The sequence below is a fragment of the Lutra lutra genome, chromosome 9 (assembly GCF_902655055.1).
Source record: "Lutra lutra chromosome 9, mLutLut1.2, whole genome shotgun sequence".
Classification (NCBI taxonomy): domain Eukaryota; kingdom Metazoa; phylum Chordata; class Mammalia; order Carnivora; family Mustelidae; genus Lutra; species Lutra lutra.
The window spans coordinates 7981043-8004166 of record NC_062286.1 but is presented as its reverse complement, the minus strand read 5'-3'; the positions used below and the strand labels follow the sequence as shown (position 1 = coordinate 8004166).

At 34.6% G+C, this 23124-nt stretch overlaps 1 protein-coding gene across 9 annotated transcripts in view; it reads left to right on the top strand.

Moving 5' to 3' along the window:
• ROCK2 (Rho associated coiled-coil containing protein kinase 2) overlaps positions 1-23124 on the top strand; it is a 144888-nt gene that overhangs the window by 68238 nt on the left and 53526 nt on the right. For all 9 annotated transcript variants that reach the window (XR_007129885.1, XR_007129884.1, XM_047744072.1 and 6 more), the window contains exons 4-5: positions 10264-10401; positions 19149-19409. Coding sequence is in view for 7 of the 9 variants with exons in the window: in XM_047744072.1 (XP_047600028.1) it covers positions 10264-10401; positions 19149-19409 (399 nt within the window). In the remaining 2 variants the exon portion in view is untranslated. The remainder of the gene's footprint in view (positions 1-10263; positions 10402-19148; positions 19410-23124) is intronic.

The window sequence follows — 23124 nt, the reverse complement described above, 5'->3', positions numbered from 1 at the left end:
CTTCTAAGCAACTTCTATGTAGTAACCAGTCTTCACAGCACTCCTTTAGATAGACGTTATTACTATCATGCTCATTTGACAGATGGGCAAGTTCAGATAGATAGGATGAACAACCTGCCAAAGTTCACAGAACTACTAAGTGGTTGAACAGAGACTTGAATCCAGATAGAGGACTCCATAGTCGGTTTTCTTTGTTGTATGGTCATAATCATTTTTCTGTGCCAACGAATACAGACTTTGTATGTTACCTTATTGTCTTCCTGGGGTTTCATTCTCCTCTTACTCTGCCTCTTAATAGTATTCAGTTCTTTTTCTTTACTTGAAACACCACTCTTTCTTATGTTTCTGGTTCTTCTTTCTTAATTTCCTTAGTAGTTCATTCTCCATCTGACTTTTACTAAATATCATAGTTCCAAAGGATAGGCTCTTGTTTCTTTGATCTGCATTCTCTCCCAAGGTGCACTCTACCATTCCTGTGACTTTAAATATAATCTACATGATGTCAAGGCTCAGATTCATAGTTGCTGCTCAGAATTTTCTAGTTTGCTCTCTGAACTCATATTCATGATGGCTTATTTGGCATCTCCATTAAGATGTGTCATGTCTAAAATATGTGAAATTAGAATGTTTGATTCCTTCTCTAACTTACCCACAAATTTGTAACACATCTTAATAAATAAATGGCTCCATTATCACCCCTGTTGCTCATGCCAAAAAATTAGAAATCATTGATTTCTCTTTTATTCATTTCTTAAATTTAATTTTTCAGTAAGTCCTGTTCATGACAGTTCTCCAGTCTGTTTTTTGGTGTTCACTGTCATCCAAGATACCCTTTTCTTCTCAGTTGGGTACTGAGCATCTCCCTTGTATTTTACTTTGTTTTCCACTTCTGCTAACAATGTCTCACCATTGGACTGTTGATTTTGGATTGGCAGGTGCTGATGGAGAAACTGTCAAAACCATGCTTGTTTAATCTGTAATTCGTGCCATCTAGGCTCAGGTGGACCCACATTTACTGTTTCACTGACTGTTCTCCCCATACTTCATATTCTTATATTTTCATGTATCGATACTATCCCATTTTGGGCATGGGTATATAGTAGAATTAACTAGGGGCTTTTCTAACATGTTTTCTATTTTCCTTATTTCCCCACCTGTCTATATCTTAGTATATGTAAAGGACAGGAAGCACAGGTCTATCTGCCTAATAGAGCCTGCTGCCCACGTGAACTTTTCAAAATATATTCATTGTATCTCTCGTTTGCAATTCATGGCTCCCTTAACTACCAAGTGAAGCACGAAGTCTTCATCCTGGCCTTCTAGGCCCCCCCCCCCTTTTTAAAAGATACTATTTATTTCTTTGACAGACAGAGATCACAAATAGGTAGGGAGGCAGGCAGAGAGAGGAGGAAGCAGGCTCCCCGCTGAGCAGAGAGCCCGATGTGGGGCTCGATCCCAGGACTCTGGGATCATGACCTGAGCCGAAGGCAGAGGCTTTAACCCACTGAGCTACCCAGGTGCCCCTAGGCCCTTTTTAAAGATGTCACCAATTTTATCTTTTATGCTATTCATTCTGGGCAGGCTACTTATTTCAGAGCATGCTCTTTGTTTTCTTGTCTGTTTCTTCAATCATGTTTCACTTTCTTTCTCTCTGTTCATTTTTTTTATTCTTTTTTTTTTTAAATTTCTTTTCAGTGTACCAGAATTCATTGTTCTCTCTGTTCATTTTAAAAGAAAACTTTCTCCTGTTACTCTCCTTTGTACCTGTTATCTGAGTGTGATCTTTCCTCTGCATGTTTTAATTTAATAGTTTTATGTAATTTACCATATTATGCCTTGTACTGTAGTTTATATGTATATTTCTTTGAATCCTTTTATATTGTAAATTTTTTGAGAGTAGGAGCCATGTCTCTAGAAAGCTTTTGGTGTTTCCATCAGGGGTTCGGTGCTGCTTATCTGAAAATAGTTGGCTAGATCTGAGGAGATTATCCTCAGCTAAGTGAAAAGTTTAGGAGGAGTATCTGTAGAGCTGCAAAGAGAAAGGGAGAGCCCTCACTCTAGTGATTTGTCAGTTCCAACTGTAGACATTGGTAAATGATGTATGTGTGTGGTCAGATCATATCCGTGATTCGATTTTTCTTATCTTTTTATATCTTGTACAACACAGAACCTGAAACAGAAACTTTCCACTCAAGTGAATTGATTGTGATTCCTTGTGATCCCTGGGCTCAGATGCTTTCTGGGATCCAGTATGCTAAAGAGATACAGGCTCTGTGACAGGACTTGAGGCAGATGTGAGATAAGGATCTTCCTCCCTGCCCCCCCCCCTTGCTTTTAATTTAATTGGTTTCAATTAAGCTTTTAAAGTAGAGTCAACCAGAAGGAAAGAGTATAGGGGAAATGATTTTCTAACACTTTTCATGTCAACTCAAATTTTTAATTCCTTTTTTGGAGTAAAACAGGCTCTTCACTGGTTACAAAGTTATTTCTGAGTTGCAGGAATTATCTCCTTCCCTCCATGCTTTTGTAATTCCTGTATTCCCTCATTGAGTCTTGACTGCCCCAATCAGACATTTTTAGTGAAAACCTTAGCAGTACACACTAACTGCTTTAGTCCGTCAAACTGGATCTTATAAAAATAATCAATTGTAATTTTTGAAATTAAAAGCCAATTTTGAAAATCTCAAATAGAACATTTTGGTTAGAATAATTTTTTGAAAGTTTTTTTGTCCACAAATTTTCTATGAAATCTAGGTTTATTTTAGGATTTTCCAAGTGAGTCTTATCTCTAACTACATCAGGGTTGTTTCACCTATTTAAAAAAAGTTTTTTTAAAGAGATACATATTTGCTATAGAAAATACAAATAAGCAAATGTAAGAACAGAGGAATCACCCAGAATTCTGTCATTTGAGATAAAACCACTCTTAGCTCTTTGACCCTTTTTTTGTGTTTTATATATATGGGGGAGGGAATATCATTTAGAGAATAGGAGCAACTTTTTTTGTCTGTCACGTACTCAGCCTAGTGACATAGGGGAAACACATATAAAGGTCCGTGATAGAATGAATTAAGTTCTATTTGTCTATGGTGGTGTTAGCTAACACTTTCATTGAGTACATTCTGTGTGCTAAGTATTTATATTCATAGTCTCGTTTTATCCTTGCAACAGTTCTGTGAGATTCTGACATAGATGAGGTCCTGAAACTTAGAGGGGTTAAGTAAGTTGGCCCCGTAGTTCATAAATAGGATATTTGCAAAGGTTTGTTGACATCTAAATCTGTGCTTTTAAGCAGTACTCTGTACAGTGTCGTAGTGAATAGCTCCTGTATTTGACTGTTTATCCATCCTTATTGAATAGAGGAGGAGGAACAAAGGGGAGTGTACAGAGATGCTGAGGGAGATTATAATAGAATCATTCAGAAAGAGACATCCTCAAAAGGAAGATCAGTGGAAACCAGCTTTTCGAAAGTCACAGCGCTTTATTGTAGTACTTTGTAATACTAGTGCTAATGAATTTTAAAAGTATGAGGTAGATGTTTGGCATGAATACAGCTATTGCCTCTTAATGTTTGTTCTATAGATCAGGTCAAAGACTACAAGCTGGTAGTTCCTGACTCTTGTATTAGGAGCCAGTTAAGTGTCCTATCCCAATAGTTTACATGAAATTTGGGCTTCATTAAATAGAGCATCTAGGCAAAATAGTCTTTATTTATTAAAAATTTTATTCCCTCATATAGACATAGCTATAATTTTTGTTGAATTGGATATTCAGCATTTTGCCAACCACAAGGCAGTCCCACAAATGAAAATTTATACTCTGCCTGAAGGAGCTTATGAAGCAGATACATGTATAACTAATTATAATATTAGATTTTTGTAAGTGCTATGGAAGCATAGGGAGAGAGAGTAATGTTGCATAAAGAATCAGAAGTAAAGTGAACAAGCATGTTTCTCATGTTCAAAGACTTATACTTAAGCTGTATGACTTTTTGTGTATTTAAATGGTCTTTTTGTTCTAGGTTTGTTTTTATTTTAGTTAATTCAGATATAAAAGATTAAAACTAGGGGTGCGTGGGTAGCTCAGTTGGTTAAGCATCTGACTTTTGATTTCGGCTCAGGGTCATGAGTTCAAGGCCCATGTCAGTCTCTGTGCTGGGTGTGGAGCCTGCTTTGAGATTTTCTCCCTCCCTCTCCCCTCCTCTAGTCATGCTCTCTCTCTCAAAAAAAAAAAAAAAAAAAAGTAAGTATTTTACTATTTTCTATCAGCTGACAAACATCTTTTAGCTTCTGTTCATAGTTGTGCTTTACAGAATTTTTAGAACTTGCCATGATATGAGTCAAGGATAAATAATATTATAGTGTAAAGTAATTGACTGTCTCTTAGTGTTTTATGGGTTGCTTTTCTGATGAAACTAGGAAACATTCAAAATCTGATTTGTTCTTAGAATAAATGAAGATTTGAAGAGTGGCAAAAATATAGAAGTAGTACCTTAGCAACCTCTTTCTAATAATATTTTAAACATTTTTTATAACATTTAATAGCTGGAATGAGCATTTGTTTTGAGCTAAGTTGCTAATTCGATACAAATCAATTAAAAATCCGGTCTATCTGTTGTGGAAGGGATTTCTCGTTTCTGATGAGGATCCTTTATCTCCTAATCCCCTGCCTACCATCCATATTTTCATACTGCTTTCACATGTGTTTATTTTTGTGTTCTATAATGTCTATAAATAAAAGGAATTGTTATTCCAGTTTAGTAATTTAATATAGAAGATAGATATAATCTGTGACCCTCATCATAACTTTGACCCTTTGCATATAGAATTCTTTTTATGTAAAATTAAGGCATATCAAAATACTTGAAGTTTTAAATGTAAAATATCTTAAAATGAGAAGTTACGTAACTTACTAATACATTAACATTTGTAATTGTGACTTGGTTAGCCAGTTTTTCTTCAGGGCTTTATTTTTTTTTATATCCATAGTGATATTTTGATTACTTATTATATTAAACACTGAGATTAAACACTGAGAGGGGATGTTAAAATTTCCAACTAAAATTATGGATTTGTCTTTCTATTTTTAGTTCTGTCATTTTTTGTTTCATGAACAAAAGCTCGTTTATTAGATGCATACATATTTAGGATTTTGAATTATACTCCTTTTATCTGAATTTAACCCCCTTTTTCTTTGCTCTGAAGTCTTCTTTATCTGTTACTAATATTGCTCTGTCAGTTTTCTTATCCTTGCTGTTTGTGTGGTACACCTTTTTCTGTCCTTTTATTTTCAATCTATTTGGTCTTAATATTTAAAATATATGAGATTAAGTTTTGCTTTTTTAATCAATTCTGATAATTTCTGCCTATGAGTTGGAGTGTTTAGTTTATTATATTTATATTTAGTCTATTTTATATAGTATTTTTATACTGTTTAATTGCTTTTCAAGCCCTGGAGTCTCTCTTTCATTTTCATTTTTTCATTTTTCTCCTTATTCTTTAGATTGATTTGTCTTCAGGTTCACAGACTTCTCTTCTGTCTCCATTCTTTATTAAGCCCTTCTAATGAATTTTTCATTTTTGTTGTTTTTCAGTTAAAGAAATTCTGGTTTCTTTTTTACAGTTTGTATTTCTCTGTTGATATTTTCCTCTATTCACTCATTGTGACTACATTTTCCTTTTTTTAACTTATTTTCCTTCAGTTGTTCGAACATATTTGTAAGAGATATTTAAAGTATTTGTTAGTTAAGTTCAGTGTTTTGGGGGTTTTCTATTGACTCCTTTTTTCTTGATGATGATTCACACTTCCGTTTTGTGCCTATTAAGTAATTTTTACTTTTATTTACTCATTTTTTAAATGCTTATTTTTTTTTTCCCAGCATTTATTTATTTGACAGAGAGAGCACAAGCAGGGGCAGTGGCAGGGGGAAGGGAGAAGCAGGCTCCCTGCCGAGCAGGGAGCCCAATGTGGTGCTCCATCCCAGGACTCTAGGATCATGACCTGAGCCGAAGGCAGACACTTAATCAACTGAGGCACCCACGTGGCCCAATAAGTAATTTTTAAAATATGTATTGGTCCTTACAGATATAGGATAGAGATTTTTTGTTAGTTTGTTACTTTTTGTTGATGTGTTGATTTTCATTCTAATAATCTATCCAATTACCTGATGATCACCCTTAACTTGTGCACACTGAATTTTATACTTTGTGCGAAAAGACCAAGTTGTTTCCAAGTCCTTTTAACTGGTAGGACTGAACCTCCAAACTCTGCTCCCCTTTTGATCTTTTAGGGATTGGCATTACTAGGCATTGTTAGGTAGTGTTGGAGTACCTCTTGCTTTAGTACATGGTTCTTTCTCCTAAGCTGTCTCACCTGAATGCCTAGGAAAGAGCAAGTTTTCCCCATTCTTTGGCTGGAAATTGATTGTTCTTCTAATGTTATTTAACCTCCAGTGTCTCTGTTTTGTTATTAACCCCTGCTCCCTGATAAACTTTGGGTACTTCTCTTTGGATAGTTCAGCCCTTGGCAAAGGACTCACATGGTACTTCTAGAGACCTTTTGCATAGCTCCTTATATTCCTGTTTCCTGCCCAGCATAATCCAGTGGCCTCATTTGTCTTGAACACTGATCTCTGCCTTCTCAGTTCAGCAGGACCACTGTACTTAGCTTATATGATCCACTTGTGTGCTGTTTCGGATATTGCCTTCAAGCAGAGTGTCTGGGCAATTATGGGGGTTGACTTGGTGAGTTTTTCTCCTCTCAGGGATTATAGTCTTGTGCTGCCTAATTTACCAAGCCTGAAAACTGTTGCTTCACATGTTTTGCCATTTTGATTGTAGTTTACAGTGTGAGGTCTAGATGGTATCACTGATGTATCATAGCCAAAGATGCATGATTTGGAGTATATATCTTTATTGTTTCCTGCTAGACCTTTTTCTGTCTTTCTGAGTGATTTGTTCAAGTGCATTCAAATAAAATTCTTACTTAAGATTTGTTAGGAAGAAAATCTCTCTGTTAAAAAGGTACAGCATTGTATGATTTTTCTAGGATTTGGTAGCATTTTATACAGTTTCTAATCTGTAAAATATGATGGTTCTTACATATCTTCTCTGGGGAGGACATGAGCGTTCCTTTGGTTTATCTTATTTTCATCAATATAAGTACTGATTCTAAATGTGGACAATACTTGAGAGCTAACTAGAAATTTACTGTTGTATTTTTCTTAAAACTGCAAGTTAATAGCTTGGTCAGTGATCAAATAAAAAATCCTTTTTCACAGATATTAATTCATTCATCACATATTTAGTATCTATTTTCATTGCCAGTGCTGGCATTGTATTTGATACTGAGGATATAATGGAGAATGAAATAGGCATGGGTAATCCCTAACTTTGTTGAACTTACATTCTAATGGGGGAGATAGACACATACAAGGAAACAACATAAAAAAATCACAAGTTATGGTATCTACTAGGAACAAAACAGATGGAGTTCTGAGGTAGAGAACAATGAGTTCCTCCTTTGAGAAGTTTATATTTCAGCTGAATGAAGGAACTAGTCGCTGGGGAGGAGGTGACATCAGAGACTGTGATGGCTTTTCGGTTACCTTCCCAATACCTGTAAAGATCTTGAGGAAAGACTTATTAGAGAGACTAAAAGAAGGTGTTCAATATGGTTGAAATATGAACAAGGGAAAGAATGAGATTTAGAGATTTAGAATGAAATGATGAGATTTAGATCAGGAGGGCGGCTGTAGGCTGGATCATTTAGCGCTCTGTGGATTTTCATCAGGAGCTTCGTGTCCTCTTCTTTCATCCAGCCCTCAGTAGGATGGCCATGTAATTTGTTGTACAAATAATGACACACTTCTGAGAGAGAACGAGCAGTCACTGCTTGGGAGACTGTGCTGACCAATGTAGTCTGGCACTGTTCTGGGGAAATCATCCTAATTGTGGCTATACTCATGTAGAAATGGCATAGATAAGTGGTTACTAGCATGGGTTCTGGATGCAGACTACTATACCTTCATTTTAATTTTTTAAGAAGGATTTTATTTATCTGTGTGAGAGAGAGAGTGTGTGCAAGTGCACAGGGAAGGGCAGAGGGAGAGGGAGAGAGAATCTCACACAGACTCTGCACTGAGCGAGCACAGAGCCTGACATGGGGCTCGATCTCACGACCCTGAGATCATGACCTGAGCTGAAACCAAGAGTCCGACATAACCAGCTGTGCCACCCAGGTACCTCAGACTACTGTACCTTTAAATCTTGATTTCTACTCATTGTATAACCCTCAGCAAATTAATTTCTCTGTGCCTCAAATTTCTCATTTGTAACACGAGGAAGTAATATCTCATTAGAATTGTTATGAAGATTAAATAATACATTTATGAAAATACACTGTGCCTGCTACATAGTAAGCACCCACTCAGTAAATTCATTCATTTTTTTTTTTCAGATTTTATTTATTTATATGACAGACAGAGATCACAAGTAGGCAGAGAGGCAGGCGGTTGTGTTTGGGGGGAAACAGGCTGCCTGCTGAGCAGAGAGCCTGATGCGGGGCTCAATCCCAGGACCCCAAGATCACAACCTGAGCCAAAGGCAGAGGCTTAACCCCCTGAGCCACCCAGGCACCCCAGTAAATTCATTCTTTTATCAAATATTTATTTGCTAAAATAAATACTTTTTAATATAATATATGATATATATATATATATATATATATATATATATATATATATAAATAATATAAATATATTTTATTATGTGCCAGGCATTTTACTAAGCACTGTGGATTAACCAGTGAAATCCTTGCCTTCATTGGGCTTAATTTCTAGTGCAAGACCTAATAAAATAAAAGTAAAAAAGAAGGTGTAAGGTGGTAGTAAGTGCAATGGATCAAAAGCAGGAAAGAAAGAATGGAATAGGCATGGGCAGCAGAGCGTGGCTGTAAATTGAAAAATCGAAGTAGCTTGATCAGAATAGGCCTCACTTAGAAGGTAACATCTGAGTAGGGATCTGAAGGAAGTGAGGGCTTGGCTGATTCCAGGCACAGAGAGTAACACATGCAGAGATGAAATGAGAAACCACTGGGGTTTTAAAACGGGAGTGACAGGAAATGGTTTATGTTTTTGAAGGATGACCCGACTGTGGGTGGGTGAGAGTGACGGAAGCCAGGTTAGGTTATCGTAGGTAATGGACATAAAAGATTTAGACCAGGCTGTTCACAGTGGAGATAGTTAGAGATGATTAGATTCCGAAACTATTTTAAGGTAGAACTGAAACGATTTGCTGGTGAGTTTGATGAGCTGTGTGAGAGAAAAAGAGGAGCCAAAGATTTTTAGCCAGAGCAACTAACCGGAAGGAGCCATTTACTAAAATGGGGAAGACTGTAGGAGGAATAAATTCAGGGTGAAGATTTGGAGTTCATTTTTTTTCGAACTCCTGTTAGATACCCAAGTATAAATGCTAGCAGTCAGTATTTATTATTAATTATTCAGCAAACATTAACAGTTATAATCGTTAGGTATTTGTTGCGTTTGCTATCATATATTTAGGATTAAAATGATGGTCAAAAAAAGATACTGTTTTTGCCCTTGTGGAAGTTACAGTCTAATAAGGAAGATAAGACTTGACCAAATAGGGACGACTGGGTGGCTCAGTTGGTTCAGTGGTGTCTGCCATTGGCTCAGGTTGAGTCCTCTGTTGGGCTCCTTGTTCAGCCTGGAGGTGGCTTGTGCATGTGCGTGCTCTTTCTCTCTGACAAATAAATAAATCTTAAAAAAAAAAAGAATTGATCAAATAATCATATTGTTGGTAGTTTTTTTTTTCTTCACATAAAAAAAACCTTTTAAGTAGGATACTTTGAAAGGAATAAAGATGACTTACAAAATCACAAGTATCTCTTCATATCTAAATTTATTAGGTTGTGTTCAGATAGCAATACTTGTACATACCTTGAAAGTTTCTCATTTAACAATATCTTGTTCTTAAAATTGGTTAGCTTAAGTAACATTAATGAATGAAGCTTTATGAATTCATGGAATCTAGCATTTAAATGTATTGTGTATTTCATCAAATTTTTAGGCTGTTGGGAATTTTTTCTTCTTTTTTCCCATTAAAAATGTAATGCTTTTAAAACTTTTTATTAGTTAGCTAAAGATCATTTTGTTTTATAACTGAAGTCTTTAATAATAGAATTATAATATGATCTGTTGTTCACCTTTCACAAAATTATTTTTGTGTTTTAAAAAATCTACAGGTTCGTCATAAGGCATCACAGAAAGTTTATGCTATGAAGCTTCTTAGTAAGTTCGAAATGATAAAAAGATCTGATTCTGCTTTTTTCTGGGAAGAGAGAGATATTATGGCCTTTGCCAACAGTCCGTGGGTGGTTCAGGTAAGCATACAGACTTTTCCTTTATTTTCCTTTTATTGTAAGTGCTTATTATTTGTAGGATATGATTTTGTATGCTAAGAATCCTGTATCTTACTCACATAGTAACAGTACAGTCCTTTTTAATAAGGTCAGATTCAGTATGCTTGTTTAATGTTCCTAAATAGTATGTCATATAGACATGACATGTAATACTTAAATTGGTGTATGAAAGCAATTATTATTTGCAACTTTAAAAAAAATTCCTTTATGAACAATTAGATTGGTTACCAGAATGCCATTATGCCCTGCCTACACTCTCATGATTTACATAATAGGAACAATAATCAGCCTGTCTCCAAAAAACCAAAACTTCTCCTCTGGTCCTTTATATATTACCTACAATATAAGACAGTATTGTGCTTCCTAATTGAGCCTCTTACTTGACTGTAAACTAACGAATTTGTGGTTGTATTTTGCCTTCTTTTCAATTATATCCCTCATTAACTTTGCTTCTCTAAAGATATTTTTATACTAATACCTGATTCTGCAGAAATTTTTGAACAAGTATCATGAGTGAGATTAGGTATGTACCAATGCATGTTCAGAATGCTTACTTAATGATTTGGGAGTTTTATACTTTGCTTGTGGAAGGCAATTTGCAGGTACAAAATACGCCACATGGATGGCTATGTACTTTAAAAGCTCATTATTACTACTTTTTTAATAATGTGGAGCCCCAATTCTCTTTCTCTCTATTTACCTTTTTTATTGTATCTATGGAATAGAAATTCTGATATGTGTAGCTAAAACTAAAATTTTTGTAGCAAATTATATATTGTGATGATGTAATTAAGGAATGATGGTAATAAATTATTCCACTTTTAGCTTTAAATTTCTTTCATAGCAACAGAATCATTGCCATTTCTAGTTTATCAGTTCATAAACGGGTGTCTTTGATCTTTAATTCGGCAAAGTGGATTTTTTTTTTTTTAATTTAAAGATTTTATTTATTTTTTTGACAGAGATCACAGGTAGGCAGAGAGGCAGGCGGCGGGGTGGGGTGGGGCGGGAAGCAGGCTCCCCGCTGAGCAGAGAGCCCCATGCAGGGCTTGATCCCAGGACCCTGGGATCATGACCTGAGCTGAAGGCAGAGGCTTTAACCCACTGAGCCACCCAGGTGTCCCCAAAGTGGATGTTTTTAAAGTCTTCATTGAGATAAAGAGTTAATGGGTCTGTGGAAACCAGTCAAAAGTGAAACATTGTAAATTGAAAAAGTAATATAATTCTGTTAATTTATTGAGGTTTTCAAAATGGCGATATTCTAGTTATGTCATTCCTCCATCACCTACTCCCCAGTCATTCTTTTTTATTATAGTGACTAGAATAATTCTATAAAGAAAATATTCCCCCATTTACTATTTGGTTACCCAGTAGTATAATTCACAGAGGAAGTGACAGGATAAAACTTTATTCTTTCCTTATATTTACCAGTTTTCAAAGTAAGGGATTAGTTTCCTTTTATCCTCTAAAGGTGAACAGTTTTGAGGGAGTTACCAGTTTGAACTCACGGATTTAAAACCTATTTGATGTGTTTTAGTCGTTTGAATATCTTATTGATGACCACATTGTGACACCTTTGGCAAGTGACATCCTGTTTGGTTTAATTCCTGAGTCCTTTGGACATAGCTGTGACAGCCTTTGATAGCTTGCTGTCTGACACAATAGGATGTTCCAGACCAATCTTGTACATTAACTGTGCTTATAGGTCCATCCTTTTTACACATGTGAGTATTTCCTTGTAATAGATTCCTAGCATTGGGTTTGCTAGGTCATATGGTGTGCACATTTGACATTTCGATAGATAGTGCCAGATTGCTTTGTAAAAAAAAAAATGTTTTTACAAGTTTATATTACTCTGATTATTTAATATTTTTATATCACTACATTTTAGCCAATACTGGATATTGTAGTTATTTAAAATTTTTATTAGTTGCATCTTCAAGAAGAAAAGATGTTATTGTGCTAAAGTACATTTCTTTGGTTAATGATGAGGTTCAGGATATTTCATATGTTTATTAGTAATTTGTATCCCACTTTTCTGTGTGTTGTTTTACTTTTTAAAAATTGATTTATTAGCATGCTGATAGACCCTGTACATGAATATACATATGTTGGAAATATATTCTGTGTTATATCTGTTGGAAATATATTCTCTTGAACTGTTACTTGTCTGTTGCTTATTGAGTTTTTAAAAGTACATGTAATCAAATCTATGTATTCTATATTTTGATTCTTGCTGGGGAATACCTTCCCCAGCCCAATATAATGAAAATATTCTCTTATACTTTAGCTTTTTTATATTTTAATTTTGGGAGGGGCAGGAGTCTCTTTCTGAGTCACTAGGAATTTATTATTTTATATGAAGTAAGATTTGTTTTTCCCAAATGAGCAGCCACTTTTCCCAGGGCCATTCGTAGAAAAGCCCATCTTTTTCCCATGAAGTCTTTATATCATAGACTAAATTACCCTATATGTGTGAATTTCTTTTGACTCTGTTCTATTACTTTGATTTGTTAAGCACTAAAAAATCATGTTGTTTTAATTTCTGTAGTTTTTCATGTATTTTGTAGGGCAAATCTTCTCATTGTTCTCCTTTTATAGTATTTTTGTGGAAATTCTTAACATTTTTTCTGTGAAGTTAGAATTAGCCTTTCATTCTGTTAAAAAATACGTTTAAAATCTTTTCTTGCATTGCTTCAATTGGTAGATTTTTGGGGTTGTTTTGATTATTTTGAAATATTAAGTCCTCTCATAACAATATAGTATATATCTGTGTATAGAGCTTGATTTTCAGTAAAGCCATGTTACTTTTTCTCATCAGATATGTTCAGAAGAAACTTGTGCATAAGAAAACTAGTGTTTGAATATGTAGATGTTACAAAACCCATAAGAACCAGCATTGGTTCAGTCTTTTCAGTACAGTGTTGAGTTAATAGAAGTTTTTTATCCTTATCTATTTTATTATGTTAAACGTAATTGGGTAGTCCTCTAGTATTTAATGATTAAATCTGATATTTGCTGCAGTTTTCTGATTAAGACAGTAAAGGCCTATCTATTCGTGTTTAGCTTCCCAAGTATTTTTTAATCAGGAATAATGTTGAAGTATTTGAAATGTGTTCTTGAGCTGCTTTTATGATGGTTTTCTTGTTTAATCTGTTATTATAGCACACTAAAAAAATAAATTTCAAGGTAGTATAAAATAAAGAGTAAATGCTATTTGCTATAATTTTGTATTCTTTATAGAGTATTGAATTTGATTTACCAATATTTTAAGTAATTGTCCATCTGTTTGTGTGACATTTGACCTTTGCTTTAATTCAGTTTTTTTTTAACATGGGCTTTTTTGGGTTGGTTTTCATATTCTGGTGAGACTACCCTAATAGACATAGTTGGGAAGCACAAAACTTTTTTCTGAGCTTTGGTACAGTTTATATAAAATAGAAGCTATTCATTCCTTGAGACTGGATTGAACTTGCTTGCATACCTTTCGGGGAAAAGTTTTCAATATATTTAGTGATAATTTTTTACCACTAATATTTATTATGATAGATTCTAAACATCCCAAAGTAGAAAGAAGATGCTTTGAATCCCCGTGTACTATTCAGTCAGCTTCAGCAGTTGCCAGCCGTGGCCGATCTTACTTCAGTCCCACGAGAGGTTGGCAAACTTCTTTTGTAAAGGAGCGGATAGTACCTACTTTAGGTTTTGTGGCCCGAGAGAGATAGAATGTTGATAACTTATAATGAGAAAACAAATTTCTACAGATTTCTTATTGAGGCAATTCAAAATGTGATGATAAGTACAATTTTTAAAAGTACCACTCTGTTAAGGAGAAGAATGAACTTGTTTTCTGGGGTAGTAACGTTTTGTTTAATTGAGGTTCACAATCAATGTTTCCTATCAAAATTATAGAAGTTCTTTTAATATTAATGTATAATAAGATTTTCTGACATATTCATCTTATTAGAAAATATCTTTTCAAATAGGTTAGGTACTGCCAAATACCATTATCCACTGGCATATGATTTATTTTTTATTAATAGACTTTATTATTAAACAGTTTTACATTTATAGAAAAATTGAGCAGATAGTAGAGACCTCCTATATCCTCCCCTCAACCCGGGACAATTTCCTCTATTAACATCATACTTTAGTAAGGGACATTTGTTATAATGAATGATCCAGTATTGATATATTAACTAAAGTCCATAATTTATTCAGATTTTCTTGGTTTTTAACCTAATGCTTTTTTTCTGTTGTAGGATTCCATCTAGGATAGTATGTTATATTTAATTATATCTTCTTAGCCTCTTCTTGGCTGTGGCAGCTTCTCAGACTTTTTTCCTTGTTTTTGATGACCTTTAAAGCTTTAAGTATTACTTGTCAGTTATATTGTATGATGTGTATAGTCTTATATTAGAATTTGATGTTTTTCTCATTGTTTAGACTAGGATTATGAGTTTTTAGAGAAAGACTATAGAGGGAAGGTGCCATTTTCGTCATGTATCAAGGGTGTATACCAATACTTTATTTATAACTGTTGATGTTGACCTTGAGCATATGATTCTGATTGAGCCTATTTAGCATTTAGAAGACAAATGCTGGTGTTAAATTCTTGTCTGGATATTTACCTTTTAGCAAAGTCATTACATTGCAGGTTTGTCACTTCCAACTGAAGGTTAGGCAGAAGCTTCTCAATTGCAGAGTTTGTTTATTTATTTAAAAGATTTTATTTATTTGTTTGAGAACCAGAGAGCAAAGCAGGGGGAGCAGCGGAGGGAGAAAGAGAAGCAGGCTCTCTGCTGAGCAGGGAGCCCGATGTGGGACTCGATCCCAGGACCCTGGGATCATGTCCTGAGCTGAAGGCAGGCACTTAACTGACTGATCCACCCAGGTCCCCCCTCAGCTGCAGAGTTTAATTGGATTTTGAAATATAGATATTTGCTTTACACTTATATTCAGGTCAAAAAATGCTGTTGGAACTGTGGGACTATCATTTGAGCTCAGAAAATACATCCATTGCCAATTTGTGTAGGAGGGAGATCCCACTTCTTGTTTTGATTTTAATAGCAAGGGAAGCATAAAAAGTAGCTTGATGTTAGTTGTCATTAAAAGCTTAAGTTTTGTGGGGCACCTCGGTGGCTCAATCAGTTAAGCATCTGACTGTAGATTTTGGCTGGAGTCATGATCTCAGGATGATGGTGAGATTGAGCCCCACCTCTGGCTCCATGCTCAGTAGGGAGTCTGCTTGGGCTTCTCTCTCCCTCTCCCTCTGCCCCTTCCCCTGTGCATGCTCTCTTGCGTGAGCTCTCTCTCTAAAATAAATAAAATCTTTCAGTAAAGTTTTGCACATAAGCACTATTTTACCTTATCATTTTAGGTTGTATTAATTAAGAACGTTATAAAGTCTGTAGCTAGAGCTAATTTAGAAAGCTAGTCAGTATCCATGATAGTAGTTGAGGATGGTCTTGACCAGACAAATTTTAGTCTCGGCTGTAAGCTCAGATAATTGCAATAAAATTTTACCAGGGCTAAGCCATTGAACTGCTGTATGGTTGCATGAGAATATTCAGCATTTTTTTCTGACAAAAATTTACAGAACAGATGATGATGGTTTAGTCCAAAAGAGCAAATAACATCCGTTTATACTAATTTATTTATTATACAAAGGATTTACATGTTTTCCAGAGTACTTACTGAGAAGTATTACAGAGAATAACTACAGATTTTCAGTATCACACATTTTTACAAGCTTTGTAAATTTGTCCAATAAAGCCTTTTTCTGCTCCACATATATTTTTACCACTATCTTTTGTTAACACACCTTACCGGATTCTACTTCAGGTTGTACTGACCCAGTGTTTTCTCAACTTCTTTGGAAATATTTTTGTCTGTAGTTCATCTATACAGACTGTTTATAGAGGCTTGTTTTTTCACTCACACTTGGCACTTACTCTTCCAATAACTGCTAATACTGCATAATATCAGTAACATCTGTGGACTCATTAAGAGCTGAGGAAAACCACCCGAAATCATTTGCCTTGTTTTTAAATTGACTACTGATACTGCCACCAGTGTCCTCAACTCTTTGAGCAGCTGTCTGTGAAAGACTGAGTCTTGCGTTGATTTTATCTAGACGCATTTCTTCGGCTGATGCAATCAAACACAACTTAATTAATTCACCATTGGTGAATGGCTCTTCTTGTGTGCCTAATAAATACGCCATCTGGAAACGCTCTTTGGTTTCAGTCTTACATACATTTAGCAAATTTTAACATTCTTCCATCGTTAATTTTAAGCTTTTAATTTTGAAAACATTGCAAGAATTCTTGAAATACTTTTCATTCTCCTACCCAGTCTTTTTTCTCCTTTTTCTCCTTCTGAGAGATATCTGCTGTCCTAAAACTTGTATATGTTTTTTTCTGTACTCAATCCTTCCATTCCTCCTTCCCAATTAGATCTTCTGTCAACCTTTTTTTTCCCCAGGTGATTTTTTACTAATTCAGGTTTTTATTTCTCTCTTGAGTCAGTTTATATTTTCTGCGACTGTATCTGTCTTTTCTTTTTGTTTTCTATTGACTGGTGTATATGTAAATTTTTTAGTTAACTTTTTTTTTGTTTAAAAATAACTTCTTTTTTTTCTTTTCTTTTTTTTTTTTTTAAAGATTATATTTATTTATTTGACAGACAGAGATCAAGAGTAGGCAGAGAGGCAGGCAGAGAGAGGAAGGGAACCAGGCTCCCTGCTGAGCAGAGAGCCCGATGCGGGGCTCGATCCCAGGACCCTGGGATCATGACCTGAGCTGAAGGCAGAGGCTTCAACCCACTGAGCCACCCAGGCACCCCTTTTCTTTTTAGTTATTTTCTGCTTTTAAAAAAATTCCCTAGCTCCTGTTTTCTTTGGGTTTATATTGTTCTTTTCTAGTTTCTTTATCTGCCTAATTTTTATTGTCAGTCTTTATTTCCCAATGCACATATCTGCTTGAATATTGGATAGTGAAAGAAGGAGGGATACCTACAAATGCATTTGAAGTTATCTGCATTAATTTTATAATGCTTTTTTAAAAAATGATTTTATTCGTGACATACACAAAGAAATACATAAAACAAGCAGCAAAAAGATTTGTCCCAAAGCAAACACCCATCTATTCACAACCCAGCTCAAAAAATAAACATTGCTAGACTCCAGAAGTTCTCTTGTGCTCTTTCCCAGTCACTACCTCCCTGTGTTCCTCCCAAAATAACCACTCCTCTGACTTTATTAGTCATCAGTTTCTTGCTTTTCTTTCTAGTGTACCACCTAAACAAGCACTCAGGAACTATAGTTTCCCTATTTATTGAACTTTATATAAGTGATACCACTGAATAGCTTTTCTTTTGTATCTAGCTTTTTTGTTCAGTGTTATGTTGACATGAGTTACCTACATTGCTACAGTTTATTAGTTTTATTGCTGTCTTATTCCATTGTATGTATATACCACAATTTGTTGGTGTTATTTCAAAATTTTATTTGTTACAAGTAGTGTAAATGTTTTTTGTTCTGTTGGGTTTATTCCTAGGAGTAGCATTTTTGAGTACTTATAATCAATCTCAGTGGGTGGTAACAGCTTGTTTTTCAGTGTGGTTATAGAAGTCTCTAAGTTTCCTTTGTCCTTGCTAGCACTTGGTATTATCAGTTTTAAAATTTTTGATCATTTTAGTCATTTTTGTGCATGCAAGGTGGTGTCTCACAGTGGTTTAAATTCATCTTTCTCTAATAAGATTTCATACCTTTTCATCTTTGAGTGTCTTCTTTTGTGAAATGCCTGCTTAATTCTTTTTCATTTTCCTATTAGGTTGTCTCTTCTTTTAAAAGAATTGATTTGTAGGAATTCTTTTTATTTATTTTGAATATGAGTTCTTGGTTTTGTTCTGTGTTTTCCCTGTTTGTGGAAACCTTTTCTGTTTGCATTGCTTGCTTCTGGGTGTGGGTTGGGACATGTTGGGTGGAATGTACAAATAACTTTTCTTCTGAATTTGTGGTTCCCATGCCTCTGGGGAGTCAGTAGCAGCCCTTGCTTGGTGTGATTTCTCTGGTCCCAGTGCCACTGTTCTAGTCTGGCAGCCACTTGATGCTTATGAGCAAGATGATAGGGAATAGGAGAGAGAAGGCCCTATACTAAGTGTGGCTACCCGTAGCTCACTCCTTTCCACCTTTCCAGTGGTGTGGTGCTTACTCCCTCTTCTTACATCTATTGAATGTGGGATCTTTTAGTTTTTTCTGAGCTGCGCCTACCTCCTCAGCTTTCTTTTTTGTGAATTATGTACAGTAGCTTGTTTTGTTTTCAGAAAGCTGTTTTTTAAAATTATGAATTCTTTCGTCATTCTTTTCATCTTTTATGTCCCTCATTCAGTTTCTCTTTTAAAATATCTTTGTTTAAATAAATTCTTGTATTCTCTGAGAGGGAAAATTATTCATTTAGGTATGTTTTTCAGCATAAAGAAGTTAACTATATAAAAAGTTTTGCCTGATACCTGTTTTTCCATTAGGAATATCCAGATCTAAAAATCAAAGGTTTCATAAAATTCAACTCTTTTGGTTGGAAAATAATTTGTCTTTTTCAGTAGTAATAAATTTGGGGGTTTTGTTCCATTTATGCTTTTTGTTTTTTGTTTTTGTTTTTGTTTTTTCTTAAAAATTTTTTTTCCTTTCTCATTTTGTTTTACAGCTCTTTTGTGCTTTTCAAGATGATAAGTATCTGTACATGGTAATGGAGTACATGCCTGGTGGAGATCTTGTAAACCTTATGAGTAACTATGATGTACCTGAAAAATGGGCCAAATTTTATACTGCTGAGGTTGTTCTTGCTCTGGATGCCATACACTCCATGGGCTTAATTCACAGAGATGTAAAGCCTGACAACATGCTCTTGGATAAACATGGACATCTAAAGTTGGCGGATTTTGGCACATGTATGAAGATGGATGAAGTAAGTAATAAGCAAGTAAAAAAAATGCTAGTTTTTTTAAAAACAAAAATGAAAGAAGCTTCAGATCTTTGTAGTTTTAAACAAATACAAATTTAGTTTTGCTATGTAATGACTTAAAATAAAACTTTTTTTTTTAACTGATCACCTAGCTACAGAGTGCTTTATTATTTATTTATATAGTTCAAGATTTGGTAAATACAAGAGAAATAAGAATACAGAAAACCTGGGTATCACCCCATAGAATGGTGACAAGCAATTGCTGTCATTTAAAACTAGTTCATGTGCAGAATGATCCAGGCAAAGAATAGAACACAAATATAAATTAAGGTACATGGGTATTATTTCCATCACGATTATTATTTCTGTATTTTTCCTTAAAAAAAAAAAAAAAAAACCTGAGAAGTTTACGTTACTGTCTCCTACCAACCCTGTCTGCATCCACCATATGGAATGCATTTAGGAACATCATATGTTGTGTACTTTACCTGTAGAACAATTCACATTGTAATTAATAGGTTCAGTAGTTTTAACCTCATAGCTAATTATGATGTTGATTTATTTATTTATGTTGCAAAATTTATATCTCTTCTCTTTTTCTCTGAAAGTATACTATATATATAATTCTTTGCAGTAGTTCCTAATGGGGAGGAATCATTGTTTGTTTGTTTTTGTATTTGTATTTCTCTGTTGGATCTAAGGGGTGACCTACATATATCAGACTTCTTAAATGTTAGTGCATGTTGACAGCAAACTAGATATTTTGTATGGTTTTTATAACCTTCCAGTATGCTTATATAGCTAATCATATTTCTTAACAAAAATATCTTATCAAGATGTTTATTTTTAATTAAGCTGATTTTCTTTTCTCTTAACCTCTTATGCCATCTATGTGACATTCACTTTTTTAGTCTTCATCTTTTTATATGTCTTCATCAACATTCTGTATTCTTCTAAGTTCACCTCAGATTTTACCTCATTTATAGAGTTCTTCCTGATAATCCTAATCTGACTGATCACTTTTCTAATGCTCTTATTTAGAATTTGTGCTGTATTTCGTAGGACCTTTTCATATATCTAGGTTTGTATGCCCTGTCTACTCAACTAAAACGTAACATTCCTTTCTTCTTTGGTCTTCTTCATTGATTATGTAGTCACTGTGTCCGTGTTTCGTATACATTAATTTTTAGTAGAAGGAGCATTTGTCCCCAAAGCTCCCTCTTGTGGTGTTTATCATAATACAGTATAAAATGGTTAATATTAAAAATTATCTTTAATGAAAATAAAGTATAATATAATTTTCTAATAGAACGCTAAATTTTTGTATGTCTGTTTTACATAATGAGTGATGTTTTTGTACTGTGCTTCCATGGTTGTATTCTGATTTTAATTAAACCAAAAACTTTTGGGAGGATGTAGAGAAATAAGTCATACCATATGTTTTTAGGGTAGGTAATGATGGTTAAGGAAGAAAGGGTATAGAGTGTGGGGAACAGGACAGAATATGGTTTTTATAGAATAATTTTGCAAGCATGTAAGTAAATACTAAATTAAGTGACTTAAATATCTTACATTGTCTCTTTATAAGACAAAATAAAATGTGGCTTATGTAATTTTATTTACTATTTCTTAATTCAGGTACATTTAGCTGAGCTAATTATACTCCTTGGTTCATCACTTATTGTCATTAGGAGTCAACAGAAAAGCTTCATCTGGTTTTTATTTTATGATGTCTTCCCCCTTTCCGTTTCAGTCTTATTCTCTTTGTCCCTAATAAACAGCCACTGTCATGTGTTTACTATAAGCTCTTGCAGACTATTAATATAGTGTACATGTGTATAAATAATATGATATGGATGTCTTTTTTTTTTAACTTTTTCACTCAATCTTGTTTTATATCTATTCTGATATATGTAAATTAGCTTAGTCCTTCTTAATTTTCTATGTTATCTATTTGATTGTACTTATTCCCCCTTGTGTTGGATTCCTAGGCCACATCAGCTCCCTGCTACCAGCAGTACTATGCTGAACCTAAACATTCATGTTGAACATCTTCAGACATGTCCCATGTGTATTCTGACAAGGGTTTCCTCTAAATATACACTTAGAAGAAGTGGGGCTGCTGACTCAGAGGATACATAAATAAAGTATTACCTGACCGCCAGAATGGCTGTAAATGTTATAACCTCTTGCTAGTAGTGCATTTGAGTTCGTGTCTCTCTGTGTTATTACTCCGTCTTCCTATTACTCGTCTAAATCTTATCAGTTCTGTTGGTGTAAGGTGGTAGTTTTAAAAAATGGTATTTATTTTATAATTAATGATGTCAAACTTTTCTTCATGTAATTGTGAGTCATTTATCTCATAAATTACTTGTGTATCTTTTAACCTTTTTAAAATCAACTTCTTGTTGATGTTCCGGATTTCCTTATATAATCTCAATTAGTGATTCCACAGGTATTGCTCATATCATCTTCCAGTCAGCTACGCATTTGTTTCTGTTTGAATAGGAGTTTTTAATTTTGATGTAGTGAAATATATATTCTTTAAATACTGAAGTTTAAAAATGTTGCTTGTTTTACCCCAGAACTCCATTCCTCAACTAATACTAATGACGAGAACAGCCATATAGGTTGAAGAACAAAGGAGTTTTTTATGAAAATCTATAGTACATAGAATTTATAATTTTGTTATGTTAGCTGTTAATGTAAATGGTGCTGCTGCAAGTTTTAGGTTCATCACTTTATTGGCCTCTGTTTGATTATCATTATAGTCTCAAAGCTATTAGAAATGTTCCTAGTTTTGTTCTCATTCATCTGCACGTCTGTGGAAGGGATTGGCAAACTGGAGTTCAAGGCCAGATTTGACCTATGGCTTGGTTTTGTACAGCTCCTGACTAAAAATGGTTTGTACATTTTTAAAAGATGTTAAAAAAAAAAAAGATGTGAGGTAGAGATCCTATGTGCCCACGAATCCTAAAATATTTACTAAGTATTACTAAAATATTTATTGGCCTTTTACTGGCCTTTTATAGAAAACTTTGTCAACCCTTTATCTACAATATAGACAGAGATCCTCAAATTATTTTTTAGCTCTCCTGGCTAAGGATAAATGCAAAAATAAAACACGACTAAATATTATAACCAGAAAGACTAAAATAATTGGTTACTATTGCAATTAAGAGTACTGGCATATATCAGAAAGTTCTGTCAATAAATTGTGGGCTTACACAGTTTCCTGGATACTATGACTCTTTATCTCTGAAAAAAACAAACAAACAAAAAACCACAAACATATAGATGTGAGTGAATGTCACAGTGTAGTATATTTACATCTAGATGTGTCTCAGTTGATAGCCAAGAAGTACTGCTATTTATTTATTTTTAAAAGATTTTATTTTATTTATTTGACAGAGAGACACACAGCGAGAGAGGGAACACAAGCAGGGGGAGTGGGAGAGGGAGAAGAGGGCTTCTCTCTAGGCAGGGAGCCCCATGCGGGGCTCGATTTTAGGCCCTGGGGATCATGACCTGAGCTGAAGGCAGATGCTTAACGGGCTGAGCCACCCAGGTGCCCCGTAGTTCTGCTGTTTAAAATTGCTTGCTTAGTTAGGTAAATGGAGTTCCCTCTTTGCTTGTCATTGGGCATTTTATAGCTACCTTTACCACCTTTTAAGGCACATTTTATGTCAGTGTTTTAAGTTACCTGAAAATAATATAA